General features: G+C 44.3%; 1 protein-coding gene across 1 annotated transcript in view; it reads left to right on the top strand.

The window, feature by feature from the left end:
- Positions 1-784: 784 nt before the first annotated feature.
- Positions 785-18,126, top strand: part of LOC309569879 (heat shock protein HSP 90-alpha-like) — a gene marked incomplete at its 3' end in the record, with an annotated part of 24,221 nt that continues 6,879 nt past the window's right edge. Inside the window, exons 1-9 of the mRNA XM_082275870.1 lie at positions 785-1,024; positions 1,520-1,664; positions 6,911-7,277; positions 10,488-10,621; positions 13,721-14,035; positions 14,252-14,417; positions 16,911-17,101; positions 17,694-17,841; positions 17,960-18,122. Coding sequence (XP_082131996.1) covers positions 1,521-1,664; positions 6,911-7,277; positions 10,488-10,621; positions 13,721-14,035; positions 14,252-14,417; positions 16,911-17,101; positions 17,694-17,841; positions 17,960-18,122 — 1,628 coding nt within the window. The 5' untranslated portion in view covers positions 785-1,024; position 1,520. The remainder of the gene's footprint in view (positions 1,025-1,519; positions 1,665-6,910; positions 7,278-10,487; positions 10,622-13,720; positions 14,036-14,251; positions 14,418-16,910; positions 17,102-17,693; positions 17,842-17,959; positions 18,123-18,126) is intronic.

The raw sequence follows: 18,126 nt of genomic DNA, 5'->3' as shown, positions 1-18,126 counted from the left end.
CTTAAGGGGGCTGAATAATTTTGCACGCCCAATTTTTCAGTTTTTTATTTGTTAAAAAAGTTTGAAATATCCAATAAATTTCGTTCCACTTCATGATTGTGTCCCACTTGTTGTTGTTTCTTCACAAAAAATTACAGTTTTATATCTTTATGTTTGAAGCCTGAAATGTGGCAAAAGGTCGCAAAGTTCAAGGGGGCAGAAAACTTTCGCAATGCACTGTAAATAGATAATTGATAATAATTGGTAATAACTGATCATGGATAACATACATTTATAATTAATAATAACTGATAATGGATAATATATCTCAACGGATCATGATTGACAATATGTAGTAATGGATAATTGATAATGATTGATAATATGTAGTAATGGACAATTGATAACTGATAATGATTGATAATAGATAACAGATAAATGGCTCATGCATCAAACATAGGTGCACATGGGCAATTAAAGGGGACGCAGCATGTTCTTCCTGCACCCTGTCCATGTGATCAGCACAGACAGTACAATACAATCATCACATAGAGATCACAGAGGTGTCTGCACAGCACAGGAGGAGGGCAGGAGTTGTCATTCAGCATGCTGGGTGTTGCAGTGCAGCTGATCCCCCTCCCTTCCTCCTCCTCCCTTCCTCCTCCACCATGTGCAGCGCCTGGAAGCTTCTACTTCTCGTTCTTTCCAGAATGTGCTTCCTCCTCCCCCTCCTCCCCCTCCTCCCCCTCCCCCTCCTCTATATAAGAAAACCGCAGCCTCAGTCACAGCACAGAGCAGTCAGGAGCGAAGAGCAGCCGCACCGCCTACAGATCACCGCTAGAGGGAGCCGGAGCCGCACTCACCGCTGGAGGGATCGCTGAACCCAGAGAGATACATTGTATCCGCCGCATACACTGCAAGAGGATCGCACCGATCACATCGCACCGATCATCCGCCTCATTATTGTCCCTGGAGGGGGAGCAGCTGAAATTCCCAGCTTGGTCCCTAATTCAGTATTGTGAAAGCCAGCCAATCACAGAGCAAGGTAAGGAGATCAGAGATCTAAGCTGTGACTTTTATCAATCAGGAATCGACCAATGACTGATATTTATTGGGAATTGGGATTTTTCGATTTGCTGTCTGATTGGCAGAAAATTGCAGAAAATGATGAAATCCGGAACCTTCCATGGTCACATCCAGGCCAATCATAAATTCCCAATTCTCCAGATAGAAGAGCCCAAAATTCTCAGGATTGTTCTCTGGGGTCCTGAAGGGACGGGACCGTCTGAGTATTTATGATAAATCTGTAATAGAAGTCCTCATGGACCGTCTGATGAGTACTTATGATAAGTCTATGATGGAAGTCCTCATGAACCATATGATGAGTACTTATGATAAGTCTATGATAAGTCTATGATGGAAGTCCTCATGGACCGTCTGATGAGTACTTATGATAAGTCTGTGATGGAAGTCCTCATGGACCGTCTGTTGTCACCCTGATGCTGCAGATAATAGAATATTGTATATATTTCATTTCCAGGATGCCAGAGGAGGTCAGAATGGAGGAGGAGGTGGAAACCTTCGCTTTCCAGGCTGAGATCGCTCAGCTGATGTCTCTGATCATCAACACCTTCTATTCCAACAAAGAAATCTTCCTGAGGGAGCTGATCTCCAATTCATCCGATGTAAGTTCCAGCAATGATACAATTCTACACTCAATGCTTTCTGTATATAACAGGGCGACCCAACCTTTTTTCAGTCAAGGCGCCCTTTAAAATTCCAGGCAGTCTCGGGGCGCCCCATTCTAAAATGCCAAAAAACGATTCTAATAGTTTTACACAATGCGGAAACTTCCTGACGTAGGACGCCCAACATTGGAGGGGATTTATTCTTCCAGAGCAAATACACTTTTGCACACTGGTACCGACTAGTATTCCAGTGTTTCCCCTCTCCCTCAGTTTCTCTCCATCACCCAGCTAATGAGACCCCAGTGCTGATGGAGGGGGGGGGGGGGGCAAACAAGGAAGCTGTGCAGGGGATGAACACTGATGACCTCATTGGTTCTTAGGACGCCGGTGGCTGGAAGGTCAAAATGGTGCCCAATGAAAACCTGTGGCTTCATGTAACTCTAAGGCAGGCTTCATCCACCTGCTGACTTGTATACTTTTTTGGTCAATTTTTAGGCATTTTAAAAAACCTCAAGGCACCCCGATTGAAAAAGGCTGGAAAATACATTTCATTGTATGTAATTTATTCTAGAATGCCTTCTTTTGCTCTCAGCATCCAAATATCCAGATTCCCTTTGTTCTGCTGCTGTAATTTGTCTTCCTGTTAGAGCAAATGTCTCCAAACCTGCTTAACAAAGGGCCGGTTTACTGTCCTTCAGACTTTAGGAGGGCTGGACTGTGGTCAGTTGGAGTAACAATGTCCCAGGTCTGGTGGTCAGTGGGCGTAAAAAAAATGATATCGCACCTGAGGTCTGCAGGAGAATTAGTGACCCATCATTGGTGTCAGTGGGAGGAATAGTGTCCCATCATTGGTGTCAGTGGGAGGAATAGTGTCCCATCATTGGTGTCAGTGGGAGGAATAGTGTCCCATCATTGGTGTCAGTGGGAGGAATAGTGTCCCATCATTGGTGTCAGCGGAAGGAATTGTGTCCCATCATTGGTGTCAGTGGGAGGAATAGTGCCTCATCATTGGTGTCAGTGGGAGGAATAGTCCCCCCATCATTGGTGTCAGTGGGAACAATAGTGCCCCATCATTGGTGTCAGTGGGAGGAATAGTGTCCCATTGTTGGTGTCAGTGGGAGGAATAGTCCCCCCCATCATTGGTGTCAGTGGGAACAATAGTGCCCCATCATTGGTGTCAGTGGGAGGAATAGTGCCCCATCATTGGTGTCAGTAGGAGGAATAGTGTCCCATCATTGGTGTCAGTGGGAGGAATAGTGCCCCATCATTGGTGTCAGTGGGAGGAATAGTGTCCCATCATTGGTGTCAGTGGGAGGAATAGTGTCCCATCATTGGTGTCAGTGGGAGGAATAGTGTCCCATCATTGGTGTCAGTGGGAGGAATAGTGTCCCATCATTGGTGTCAGCGGAAGGAATTGTGTCCCATCATTGGTGTCAGTGGGAGGAATAGTGCCTCATCATAGGTGTCAGTGGGAGGAATAGTCCCCCCATCATTGGTGTCAGTGGGAACAATAGTGCCCCATCATTGGTGTCAGTGGGAGGAATAGTGTCCCATTGTTGGTGTCAGTGGGAGGAATAGTCCCCCCCATCATTGGTGTCAGTGGGAGGAATAGTGCCCCATCATTGGTGTCAGTGGGAGGAATAGTGCCCCATCATTGGTGTCAATAGGAGGAATAGTGTCCCATCATTGGTGTCAGTGGGAGGAATAGTGCCCCATCATTGGTGTCAGTGGGAGGAATAGTGTCCCATCATTGGTGTCAGTGGGAGGAATAGTGTCCCATCATTGGTGTCAGTAGGAGGAATAGTGTCCTATCATTGGTGTCAGTGGGAGGAATAGTGCCCCATCATTGGTGTCAGTGGAAGGAATAGTGCCCCATCATTGGTGTCAGTGGGAGGAATAGTGTCCCATCATTGGTGTCAGTGGGAGGAATAGTGCCCCATCATTGGTGTCAGTGGAAGGAATAGTGCCCCATCATTGGTGTCAGTGGGAAGAATAGTGTCCCATCATTGGTGTCAGTGGGAAGAATAGTGTCCCATCATTGGTGTCAGTGGGAGGAATAGTGCCCCATCATTGGTGTCAGTGGAAGGAATAGTGCCCCATCATTGGTGTCAGTGGGAGGAATAGTGCCCCATCATTGGTGTCAGTGGGAGGAATAGTGTCCCATCATTGGTGTCAGCGGAAGGAATTGTGCCCTATCATTGGTGTCAGTGGGAGGAATAGTGCCTCATCATTGGTGTCAGTGGGAGGAATAGTGTCCCATCATTGGTATCAGTGGGAGGAATAGTGTCCCATCATTGGTGTCAGTGGGAGGAATAGTGTCCCATCATTGGTGTCAGTGGGAGGAATAGTGCCCCATCATTGGTGTCAGTGGAAGGAATAGTGCCCCATCATTGGTGTCAGTGGGAGGAATAGTGTCCCATCATTGGTGTCAGTGGGAGGAATAGTGCCCCATCATTGGTGTCAGTGGGAGGAATAGTGCCCCATCATTGGTGTCAGTGGGAGGAATAGTGTCCCATCATTGGTGTCAGCGGAAGGAATTGTGCCCTATCATTGGTGTCAGTGGGAGGAATAGTGCCTCATCATTGGTGTCAGTGGGAGGAATAGTGTCCCATCATTGGTGTCAGTGGGAAGAATAGTGCCCCATCATTGGTGTCAGTAGGAGGAATAGTGTCCCATCATTGGTGTCAGTGGGAGGAATAGTGTCCCATCATTGGTGTCAGTGGGAGGAATAGTGCCTCATCATTGGTGTCAGTGGGAGGAATAGTGCCTCATCATTGGTGTCAGTGGGAGGAATAGTGTCCCATCATTGGTATCAGTGGGAGGAATAGTGTCCCATCATTGGTGTCAGTGGGAAGAATAGTGCCCCATCATTGGTGTCAGTGAGAGGAATAGTGCCCCATCATTGGTGTCGGTGGGAGGAATAGTGCCCCATCATTGGTGTCAGAGGGAGATTTAGTGCCCCATCGCTGGTGTCAGTGTAAGGAACAGTGCCCCAAGGGCCACATACAGGTGAGTAAGGGCCACTTTCGGCCCACAGGCCACAGTTTGGAGACCACTGTGTGTTAGAGGGTGGCTTCATTCGTTCACTATGTTCCCAATGCAGGTAGGATTGTAGCCAACCTCTCTTGCTCACTCGAGATTAGTAGGGACTATGGGATTTGTAGTGTGTATAAAGCAGTGTCCATGATCACAACGAATGTGCATTGCTCGTTTCAAACAAAGGGAAGTGCTTGGGTGTGGGGGGGGGGGGGGGGCACTTCTGCCTTGGAATGGTTTGGTGGGATGCAGTGATGCAGAGGCGTAACTAGAACCTTCAGGGCCCTGATGCAAGAAACCATGAAGGGCCCCCCAGACCCCTGGCCGGGCCCTTACCTTCAAGCCCAGGGCTCTTCCCACTAATCCTGGGGCTCTTTACACTCGTTGCATGGCCTTTTATTTCAGTCCCGCAGCAGGATTCTTTCACAAGTTCTGCAGTGGGCCCCCTTCCTACAATCTTGGGGCCTCCCCACAGTGGTGCAATGCCAGGGTCCGGTCGCAAGTGTGACCTTTGCGATCCTGAAAGTTCACCCACTGGTTTGCTACCGGGCCCCCTGGAGCATGGGGCCCGGTAGCGATTGCAACCCCTGCAACCCCTGTAGTTACGCCCCTGCAGTGATGTCACAGCTGTTCTGCTCTTTGTTCTCCTTGCTGGAGGTTCTGACATGAGGAAGAAAACCTCCGCTCACAGGAAATACTGGTGACCCGTCCTTTGCCCTCTGCCTGCATTTTTCCGGGCACTGCTTCCAGAGTTCACCTCCTGTCACAATAGAAAGTTGGGTGCTACCACCATAGGCTACCACTAATAGTTGCTGGTTGCTTGGCTCTCACTCCTCAGGACTGTTTATTGAAAGTGCAGAAGAGCAATCCTCAAAGCTGGCTAATATTGGCCAAGCAGGAGTCACTTTGTATTCTCAAGAAATATAAAACCAGAAATCTGGCCAGAAAATAAATATTCAGGTTGTGAATTGCAGGGTCGCTGGATGGGCACTTTGTTCCTTGTCAGTAAAGCCGGAGGATGACCATGACAGTCGTGGTACAAGCAGCTTTTTAACCACTTAAGCCCCGGAGGATTTGGCCGCTCAAAGACCAGGGGCTATTTTGAGATTCGGCACTGCGTGATTTTAACGGACAATTGCGCGGTCATGCGACGCTGTACCCAAATAAAATTTAATTCTTTTTTTCCCCACAAACAGAGCTTTCTTTTGGTGGTATTTGATCACCTGTGCGATTTTTACTTTTTGCGCTATAAACAAAAAAAGAGCGACAATTTAAAAAAAAATAACAATATTTTTCCCCTTTTTATTTTTTTTATGAAATTCCCCCCAAAAAATTTAAAAATCAAAATTTTTTAACATTTTAGGCCAATTTGTTTTCTGCTACATATGTTTGGTAAAAAAATATCGCAATAAGCATATTTTGATTGGTTTGCGCAAAAGTTATTGAGTTTTACTAACTAAGGGAAAGATTTTTGTCATTTTTATTGTTTTTTTTCTTTTTTAACGAGTAATGGCGGAGATCTGCAATTTTTTTTTTTTTTTTTGCGGGACTGCGACATTGCGGCGGACAGATCGGACCCCTGACTGACATTTTTGACACTTTTGGGGTTACCAGTGACATTACTACAGTAATCAGTGCTATACATATGCACTGTTACTATAAAAATGACACTGGCAGGGAAGGGGTTAACTTTATTGGAGAGGCAGGGGTTAAATGTGTCCCTAGGGGCGTGATTCTAACTGTAAAGGGGCGTGGCTTGTGATGTAACCACAGAGACATACGATCCCACATAGCAGGATCGTATGATCTCTGCTGTTACACCAGGGAGAATGACAGACGGTTGTGTTTACATCAGCCGCCTGCCTTTCTCCCTCTCCAGCGGGTGGCCAGCGGACATCTGAGCCGCCAGTCACTCGCGCGGGGAACACAGTGAACGAGCTGGAGCGCGCCTCAGGTGGAGCACGCTCGCCCCTTATTGGCTCGCGGGCGAGTGACGTATATATGCGTCACTTTGCCCAGGAGGGGCTGACCGCCGCAGTATATGTACTTGCGGCGGTCGGCAAGTGGTTAAAGACTTTGGCAATGGGAGCGCCTGTACTTTTCCATGAGAGGTCAACTCCAGTAATAAAATCGCAAAGTTACTGAAAAGATTCAGCCCACCCAACCTCATTCATTTATCTGATCATGTGACTATTCCGTGTTTTCAGGCTCTGGATAAGATCCGATACGAGAGTCTCACTGACCCCAGCAAGCTGGATTCTGGGAAGGAGCTGAAGATTGATCTGATCCCCAACAAACAGGATAAAACCTTGACCCTCATTGACACCGGAATCGGGATGACCAAAGCTGATCTCATCAACAACCTGGGCACCATCGCCAAATCCGGGACCAAGGCTTTCATGGAGGCTCTGCAGGCCGGAGCGGACATCTCCATGATTGGTCAGTTCGGTGTGGGTTTTTACTCCGCCTATCTGGTTGCTGAGAAAGTGACGGTGATCACCAAGCACAATGATGATGAGCAGTATGCCTGGGAATCCTCAGCCGGAGGATCCTTCACCATCCAGCCAGACAACAGTAAGCGGTCCTTCTTCTCTTGCTGATGGGGATCCTCCATCTTTGATAATTCAACTTTGTTCCCTTATGACAAAGACTTCCACAGGTTGACCTGTATGGGGGAGGGGGGCAAATAAATGTAAGGTGGGAATAATATGGATTGTCTGGCTGAGGTTTAGCTTAAAGAGCAACTCAACCCAACCCAAAACTTTCTTTTTCAATAGAGAATTTCTGTCCAGTGCGTAGATCAGCCTTTCCTCACCAGGGTTTCCTCTGTCCCTTTAATCTCTAATGAAACCACGAATGTAAGAGACATTTTTCTTAAACTGTCCCCCAATGTGAGGACCCTTGTCCTACCAAAATCAATGTAAGCGCTCTTTACTGATAGTAATGTGAAGAACATCCTTCATCTGTCCACCAATGTGAGGAGTTCCTTAATTGACTGACCAATAAATATAAGAGGCCCTTCTCTACTAACCACCAATGTAAAGGGGACCCTTTTCCATTGACCATCAGTGTTAGAGGGCCCTTCACCAGAGACTTTGAATGTAAGGGGCATTTCTCTGCTGACCACAAACATAAGGAGACCCTTTGCCATCGACAACCAATGTAGGGCATTTTTTCACTGACCACCAATGTAAGGGTTCCCTTCTTTATTGACCATCAATGTAAGGGTTCCCTTCTTTATTGATCATCAATGTAAGGGTTCCCTTCTCTATTGATCATCAATGTAAGGGTTCCCTTCTCTATTGACCATCTACGTAAGGGTCCCCTTCTTTATTAACCATCTACGTAAGGGTTCCCTTCTCTATTGACCATCTACGTAAGGGTCCCCTTCTTTATTGACCATCAATGTAAGGGTTCCCTTCTTTATTGATCATCAATGTAAGGGTTCCCTTCTCTATTGACCATCAATGTAAGAGTTCCCTTCTTTAATGACCATCGATGTAAGGGTCCCCTTCTTTATTGACCATCAATGTAAGGGTTCCCTTCTCTATTGACCATCTACGTAAGGGTCCCCTTCTTTATTGACCATCAATGTAAGGGTTCCCTTCTTTATTGATCATCAATGTAAGGGTTCCCTTCTCTATTGACCATCAATGTAAGAGTCCCCTTCTTTATTGACCATCTACGTAAGGGTCCCCTTTTCTATTGACCATCAATGTAAGAGTTCCCTTCTCTATTGACCATCTACGTAAGGGTCCCCTTCTTTATTGATCATCAATGTAAGGGTTCCCTTCTCTATTGACCATCAATGTAAGGGTCCCCTTCTTTATTGACCATCTACGTAAGGGTCCCCTTCTCTATTGACCATCAATGTAAGAGTTCCCTTCTCTATTGACCATCTACGTAAGGGTCCCCTTCTTTATTGACCATCAATGTAAGGGTTCCCTTCTTTATTGACCATCAATGTAAGGGTTCCCTTCTCTATTGACCATCAATGTAAGGGTTCTCTTCTCTATTGACCATCAATGTAAGGGTTCTCTTCTCTATTGACCATCAATGTAAGGGTTCCATTCTCTATTGATCATCAATGTAAGGGGCATTTCTCCTCCAACCGCAAATGTAAATAACTTTTCTCCCTTGAACATCACTGTAAGGGTGACCTTCTCCAACCATCATCAATGTAAGGGGACCATTTCCACTGACATTCAATGTAGATTACATTGATCCTCTGACCATCAATGTAAGAGTTCCCTTCTCTATTGACCATCTACGTAAGGGTCCCCTTCTTTATTGATCATCAATGTAAGGGTTCCCTTCTCTATTGACCATCAATGTAAGGGTCCCCTTCTTTATTGACCATCTACGTAAGGGTCCCCTTCTCTATTGACCATCAATGTAAGAGTTCCCTTCTCTATTGACCATCTACGTAAGGGTCCCCTTCTTTATTGACCATCAATGTAAGGGTTCCCTTCTTTATTGACCATCAATGTAAGGGTTCCCTTCTCTATTGACCATCAATGTAAGGGTTCTCTTCTCTATTGACCATCAATGTAAGGGTTCTCTTCTCTATTGACCATCAATGTAAGGGTTCCATTCTCTATTGATCATCAATGTAAGGGGCATTTCTCCTCCAACCGCAAATGTAAATAACTTTTCTCCCTTGAACATCACTGTAAGGGTGACCTTCTCCAACCATCATCAATGTAAGGGGACCATTTCCACTGACATTCAATGTAGATTACATTGATCCTCTGACCACCAATGTAAGAGACCCTCTTTCTGATGACCATCAGTGTGAGAAACCCTTCACCACTGATCATCAATGTAAGGGGGGTCCTTCTTTATTAACCACCAATGTAAGGGGGTCCTTTTTATTTGACCATCAATGTAAGAGGACCTTCTTGGATGACCATCAATGTAAGGAGTCCAAGTCCATCGACCATCAATCTAAGGGGGAATTTCTCCTCTGACCACAAACATAAGAGATCATATTCCATTGAACATCATCGTAAGGGCACCCTTCTCCAACTATCATCAATGTAAGAGGGTCCTTTCCACTGACAATCAGTGAGTACATTGATCCTTGGACCACCAACGTAAGAGACCCTCCTTCTGATGACCATCAGTGTGAGAGACCCTTCTCCGTTGATCATCAATGTAAGGTGGGTCCTTCTCTATTGACCAATCAGTGTAGGGGGCATTTCTTCTCTGACCACCAATGTAAGGGGATATTACAGTTTTTACTGTCTGCACCCCAAAACTACTAAATAATTGTGCCTTTATCTCCATCAGAGAGATCCCATCCTTCTACCATGGTCACACCTAAACCAGGAAGTGACAGTTGAAGTGACAGTGGTTGTCCCCAGGAGGGACTAAATATGGAAAAGTACCTGATGGAAGTTGTAACCCTTTCATACTGTACTAAATAAATGTTTTTATTTTTATTTCTGTTCCCGTCAGAGAGATCCGACCACTTCCCGTCCCTACTGTACATCTTCCCAGGAAATGAGGGGAAATCTCACTAATAGGAACTTTTATACCTTTTTATTAGTTTTGTATAGAGTGGGGAAGGACTAGAACCCCTGTCTGGTGTTACTGCATTTATAGTCTTCATTGGAGAGATTCTTTCACTTCCTGTCTGCTGCAAAGGTTGTCTCCAGGACAGGAAGTGGGAGGAAATCTTTCTAATAGAACCTCAGACAGCAGTAAAACCTGACATATGTGTATAGTTACACGTTAAAGGATAATGGTAACATGTTTTTATTCTCTCTATATTTGTTTTAGGTGAGCCTCTGGGTCGGGGCACAAAGATTGTCCTCCATATGAAGGAAGATCAGACCGAATATCTGGAAGAGAAGCGAATAAAAGAGGTTGTGAAGAAACATTCGCAGTTCATTGGCTACCCCATCACTCTGCATGTGAGTCTGGGCTGTGATTGAAAATAGTTACCTGATCCCCGGGTTGGGGGGTGGAGTTACCTGATCCCCGGGTTGGGGGGTGGAGTTACCTGATCCCCGGGTTGGGGGGTGGAGTTACCTGATCCCTGGGTGGGGGGGTGGAGTTACCTGATCCCCGGGTGGGGGGGTGGAGTTACCTGATTCTGGGTGGGATGTGGAGTTACCTGATCCCCGGGTGGGATGTGTGGAGTTACCTGATCCCTAGGTGGGGGGTGGAGTTACCTGATCCCTAGGTGGGGGGTGGAGTTACCTGATCCCCGGGTGGGATGTGTGGAGTTAGATGATCCCTAGGTGGGGGGTGGAGTTACCTGATCCCTAGGTGGGGGGTGGAGTTACCTGATCCCAGGTGGGATGTGTGGAGTTACCTGATCCCCGGGTGGGATGTGTGGAGTTACCTGATCTATTGGTGGGATGTGTGAAGATACTCGATCCATGGGTAGGATGGGGAATTAAATAACGTCATACGCCTTGAATGAAAATGTGAAATCTCCAGTCAGTCTTCTGAATGGTGGTTCTATACCTTCCATGTCTCTCCCAATGTCAATAATCGATTTATAGTCAACTCATTTGATTGATAATGACACACACAGGAAAGCAGATTTTGATCAATAAGTTGGAAGATAACGATTGTACGTTATAATTCGTATGTCTGCTTCCATCCTGTAATCTCACAATCTGATCACAAATACTACCAAATTCATGGCCAAAGCATCTCAGTGCTGCCAACTGATGTAAAAACGATCAATAATTTCCTACCCTGGCTGATCAACTCATATGATCAAATTTGATCTAACGAGTCCAAATCAGATGGAAAGTTTTCACTATTTGATCGCATTATTTGAACTGAAAGATGATTGGATTATAAAATCGAAGTGTGTGTTGCCACCATTAGATCTATGAATTGTGTAGGGGAGCCCTTCCCCCGAGCCTTCAACTCTTTTTGTATGTAGTTTGTTTTTTATTCATCATTACATAATTGACGGATCACAGAAAAGTTGACTGAGCAGATTGCAGAGTGTATGGCCAGATTTCGAGGCATTTAGGAATATACCTTTGGTCATACCTTTGGTCTTAGCAGCTCTATGGGGGTTCTATTTATTTGACATTTGTTGCATGAATGTCGGAATCATGCCGCTTTAATTTTTGTAGGAGAATAATTCTTGTATTGTCCTCTCCATCTAGTGGCCAAAATGTGGTAAAGTTTTCTGAAATACCTAAGTGAGAACTATACTGCATTTTGGCCATTAGAAGGAGCTGGTGATAATCTTTCGAAAAATTAGAAAGTTATGGAAAATAATAATTCTTGCTTCACCACCCCCATCTAGTGGCCAAAATGCAGTATAGTTTTCTCACAGGGGTATTTCAGAAAATGCATACATGGTGACCCTGGGAGTCTTCACCTCCACCCATATGATTCCATATACCCATATACCTTATCTGGATATTGATCCATTGTATTGGATACATTGTGTACTGTGCAATCTGAGACTGTGTGATCCTCTGAGGCTGTGTGATCCTCCCAAAAATCACTGAATGTGCTTTTGATCATTGTGGAAGCAATGATCCTCGCGATGCGGTAAGAGGCAGTGTGTTCTACCTGCAGTGGTGGCGGATGTCGGTTCACATTGTTTCCATTAGCACACTGAGGTGGATGAACCGATCTCTGGATCAAAACTTATGGGACTTTTAAATGCATAATTATTTATGTTTTATGATATCTGTACCAGCGCTGCATCTATGTTTCCATTTACATTCTTACATACCAGTAATTTGTGCTAGCTGCTGTATTTCATCTCTCTCAGGAAGTGCGGATTTTTGTATTTTATTTATTTCAGAACATGTACCACATTTTGGCCACTAGATGGAGCTAGTAATACTCTTTAGAAAAGTCTCGTAATTTGTGGAAAAGAATAATTACCACCCCCATCTAGTGGCCAAAATGCAGTATAGTTTTCTCACAGCGGTATTTCAGAAAATGCATACATGGTGACCCTGGGAGTCTTCACTTCCACCCATATGATTCCATATACCCATATATCTTATCTGGATATTGGTCCATTGTATTGAATACATTGTGTACTGGGCAATCCGAGACTGTGTGATCCTCTGAGGCTGTGTGATCCTCTGAGGCTGTGTAAAGCTCTGAGGCTGTGTGATCCTCTGAGGCTGTGTGATCCCCTGAGGCAGTGTGATCCCCTGAGGCAGTGTGATCCCCTGAGGCAGTGTGATCCCCTGAGGCTGTGTGATCCCCTGAGGCTGTGTGATCCCCTGAGGCTGTGTGATCCCCTGAGGCTGTGTGATCCCCTGAGGCTGTGTGAAGCTCTGAGGCTGTGTGAAGCTCTGAGGCTGTGTGAAGCTCTGAGGCTGTGTGATCCTCTGAGGCAGTGTGATCCTCCCAAAAATCACTGAATGCGCTTTTGATCATTGTGGAAGCAATGATCCTCGCTATGCGGTAAGAGGCAGTGTGTTCTATCTGTAGTGGTGGCGGATGTCGGTTCACATTGTTTCCATTAGAACACGGAGGCGGATGAGCCGATCTCCGGGTCCAAACATATGGGACTTTTTACATGCATAATTATTTATGTTTTATGATATCTGTACCAGCGCTGCATCTATGTTTCCATTTACATTCTTACATACCAGTAATTTGTGCTAGCTGCTGTATTTCATCTCTCTCAGGAATCGCAGGATTTTTGTATTTTATTTATTTCAGAACATGTACCACATTTTGGCCACTAGATGGAGCTGGTGATACTCTTTCGAAAAGTCTCGGTAATTTGTGGAAAAGAATAATTACCATCCCCATCTAGTGGCCAAAAAGCAGTATAGTTTTCTCACTGAGGTATGTCAGAAAATGTACCACATTTTGGCCACTAGATGGAGCTGACAATACAAGAATACAAGAATAAATCTCTTACAAATAGCAACATTTACTTTCAGTTTGCTGCAATGCTTCTGACGTTCATCCAACGAGTATTTTATAAACTGACCCCCAAGTGTTATGTCATGTCCAGGAGGATTATATCCTGAGCTGACTCTTTGCTTCATCTTTCCATGCAGGTGGAGAAGCAGCGAGACAAAGAGATCAGTGATGATGAGGAGGAGGAGGAGAAGAAGGATGAAGAGGAGAAGAAGGAGGAGGAGAAGGATGAGACTCCTAAGATTGAGGATGTGGGATCTGATGAAGAAGAGGATGAGACGAAAGAAGGAAAGAAAAAGAAGACCAAAAAGATTAAAGAAAAATACATCGACCAGGAAGAGCTGAACAAAACCAAACCCATCTGGACCCGCAACCCCGATGACATCACTAATGAGGAGTACGGGGAGTTCTACAAGAGTCTCACCAACGACTGGGAGGACCACCTGGCTGTGAAGGTAAGTGTACACAGAGGTGATGTCATAGCTGACGTTTATATAGACTCCTCATTCTGCAGAGATTAGAGGGGTGTGCATTTGGTGTTGGTGGTAGAATGAGGACGAAGAGTCCAGGGTTGAGGTCGGCACCAGTGGTGGAATTCTTGGATCAGGAATTAGAAGTATCTCTTGAATGTAATTGTGTAGCGATCTGATTGTCTCTGTTTTTGTTTCCAGCACTTCTCAGTGGAAGGCCAGCTGGAGTTCCGGGCTCTGCTGTTTGCACCCCGGCGAGCGCCCTTCGACTTGTTTGAGAACCGGAAGAAGAAAAATAACATCAAGCTGTACGTGCGCCGAGTCTTCATCATGGACAACTGTGAGGAGCTGATCCCGGAGTATCTCAGTAAGTGATTTCTTCTATCTGTAAACCATGGCAGCTCAGTGCCACGTGTGAACAATCAAACAATGCACCAGCACAGCCCAACCTTACTTTTTACTAAAAAAGGGGGGGCTTTCCTGAGCGTGCCAACATCCTATTCAGAATCAAGAAGAGAGAGAGCACCTAAATAAAGGGGGAAATAATTAGTGCTGTGCATAGGACAAGAAGAGTGCCAAAATACTTCCCTCGTGGGGTTGTGTAATTTATACCATAAGTGTTGAATATTTGTCCATGTGAAATAAATAAAAATTGTATAAATTATATATATATATATATATATATATATGTGTGTGTGTGTGTGTGTGTGTGTGTGTGTGTGTGTGTGTGTGTGTGTATATATATATATATACACAGACAATTAAATCAAATATGTGAGCAGCACATCAAAAAGCGTATAAAACGCCCAATATAATGCAAAAAGTGAGATAACCGCGCTCAAACAAGTGACACACAACAAAGAATATAAATAATGTGATTAAAAATCAATACTGCGTATTAAGTAGTTCCAAATACTAATTGAACCAATAATAATATGTGACAAAAAACAATACTGTGTGTAAAAAAAAAAAAAAAAAAGTTCCAAATCCTAATTGAACCAATAATGTGTGGCAAAAAACACATAAATAATTGTGAGTCTTTTTGCTATGAAAAAGGGGAAAAATCCCAATCTGTAAGTGACAAATGATTTTCTTTCCTTGTGCAAGAGCACCGGTATTCATGCAGGTAGGTACAGCCTTCACCAGATGACTTCCACCAGGGCTAATGGCCCCTGGGGACGTTGGCTGCATGCTGACGAAACGTGTCGGGACGTGAGATCGCAATACGCCACTTCCGGTTTCCTGGAACGCAGGTGGAACGTGTCATTATTGGTTAAATTAGGATTTGGAACACAATATTGTTTTTTTGTCACATATGTGCCTGCGTGGGTTTCCTCCGGGTACTCCGGTTTCCTCCCTCACTCCAAAGACATGCTGGTAGGTTAATTGGATCCTGTATAAAAAAAATTTAATAAATTGGCCCTACTGTGTATGTATGTATGTATGTGAGTTAGGGACCTTAGATTGTAAGCTCCTTGAGGGCAGGGACTGATGTGAATGTGCAATGTATATGTAAAGCGCTGTGTAAATTGACAGCGCTATATAAGAACCTGAAATAATAATAATATTATTGGTTCAATTAGGATTTGGAACTTTTTTTACACATAGTATTTTTTTTTTTTTTGTCACATATTATTGGTTCAATTAGGATTTGTAACTACTTATACACAGTATTGATTTTTAATCACATTCTGTACGTATATTCTTTGTTGTGTGCCTCTTGTTTGAGCGCGGTTATCTCACTTTATGGACCTGTATATAGTGTGGACTTTAAGGACACAACATCAGACACATCATAGGTAAACTTTGAGTAAAATTATAAACTTATTAGACAAGGATCTAAAGCATGAAAATATTTAAAAGAAGGAGATAGGTCCTAAACTACCGGGGCCAGCTCCCAAAAATTAATAAACATCAGAGAAACAGATACACCTTATATTTACGTCACAGACAAGGCAATGGAGTAATACATATAATAGTACATGTATTCTTGTCTGATCCCAGGTCAGCGCGTTTCGCAAGTAGCTTCTTCAGGGCCATATAGATGTCGGTGTAAAAACCCAACATTCTCTTAAAATAAACCGATTTTGTATTAGAATGCAGTTCTGTCATCAATTCATATTACATCAATATAATTTGGTTGTTGGAGGAAATAACTCAACATGGCTTACTAGAGGCAGCGTTTATCTGATCCTTGGGTGTAGCGGTCTGGGGCGTGGACACAGGGGTGCAAATAGGGCCAATCAACAGTATATATTTGAGTGAAGGATCTATTTATCCCAAACATAAAATATTTAGAATTAGCATACAAAGTAGATATTTGGGGAATCCCCCTTTATTTCTTAAAAAATGATAAATAAAAGGATAATAGGCTTACTAAAAAAAATCTGATGTAGATGGAATAATCAACAGGTGGTTAGATTTTATACGTGTTCCTGTAGATAAAAAAACCAAAATCCACATGGTCTGTTTGAGGTCACTACTAATAAAAGTAACAAATCAGAAGTTTAGTGCAATCTTTTTAAAAACTCAGAGTTCTTCTCTTGAGGGCTCCCGTTGTCAGATCCCCGCCCGGTCATTACTGGACTGTCTCTTCCTGTTAGAATTTATTATATATAATGTGGAATACAACAGAATACGAGGGAACCCCAACAGGTAGTTCTGAATGGCCCCTAGGAGGGCCGGAACTAAGGCTGGGTCACCTGGCTCCTGAATCCTAATGAGGGGTCAACTCACTGACTTTCGGTGGAAGGACCATTTGGTAGTTCAGCAGATCAGAGTAAAGACGTTGTGTCTCTGCTATTCATATATCAATTACAATCCATATAACTTCTACACACCCCTATTTATTGCTACACAGACTTCATGAAAGGTGTGGTGGACTCTGAAGATCTTCCGCTGAACATTTCCCGGGAGATGCTGCAGCAGAGCAAAATCCTTAAAGTAATTCGGAAGAACTTGGTGAAGAAATGTCTGGAGCTGTTCACAGAGCTGGCCGAGGATAAAGAGAACTTCAAGAAATTCTACGAGCATTTCTCTAAGAACCTTAAGGTAGGAAAGGCTCAGCGACTGCAAGGGGAAGGGGGTCCTGATTCCTCTATATAGATCTTTATATCACTAGAGGGGTCACCGGCAGGAGGATGGAAGGTCCTGATTCCTCTATATAGATCTTTATATCACTAGAGGGGTCACCAGCAGGAGGAAGGAGGTCCTGATTCCTCTATATAGATCTTTATATCACTAGAGGGGTCCCCAGCAGGAGGAAGGAGGTCCTGATTCCTCTATATAGATCTTTATATCACTAGAGGGGTCCCCAGCAGGAGGAAGGAGGTCCAGATTCCTCTATATAGATCTTTAATTATCAATGAGGGATAAAACCTATCTTGAGAGACTCAGGATCCTAATATGTACAGTCTGGGGGTGAGAAGGGAAAAAATGAAGGGTGTGAATAATGTTCAGGAGGGAAAGTTCTGGATTATTATTAGGAACTATTGGGGGGCTTCCTGGACTTTTTCTAATGTTACATTTCTGTATGGGGAAAGATAACGTGGCACTTGGCAGAAGTGGAGAAACAGAGCAGATGAATTATCTCTGACTTTTTAACATTGGCGTCTTATCTAAAATCTTTATTTTTCTTTCTCAGCTTGGAATTCATGAAGATTCCACAAACCGGAAGAAGCTTTCAGAACTTTTGCGCTATCACTCCTCTGCTTCCGGAGAAGAGACGATCTCTCTGTCTGAATACGTCTCTCGCATGAAAGAGAATCAGAAACACATCTATTACATCACAGGTGGGCCTCCATCTTTGTCCCATCCCCAGTTCTGTCCCTACTGCCTCTAGTCCAGAGGTATTGGCGGTTGTCCTATGTCTTCCATGATTGTCTCATATCTTGTCCTTGTCCCATGTAGGTGAGACGAGGGATCAGGTGGCCCATTCCGCCTTCGTGGAGAGACTTCGAAAACATGGTCTAGAAGTCCTCTACATGACGGAGCCCATTGATGAGTACTGTGTGCAACAACTGAAAGAGTTTGACGGTAAAACCTTGGTGTCCATTACCAAAGAAGGCCTGGAGCTT

Source organism: Pelophylax lessonae (genome assembly GCF_965119305.1).
Source record: "Pelophylax lessonae genome assembly, chromosome: 13".
Classification (NCBI taxonomy): Eukaryota; Metazoa; Chordata; class Amphibia; order Anura; family Ranidae; genus Pelophylax; species Pelophylax lessonae.
Note: the sequence above shows the minus strand (reverse complement) of the source record. Positions and strands in the feature narration are given on the sequence as shown.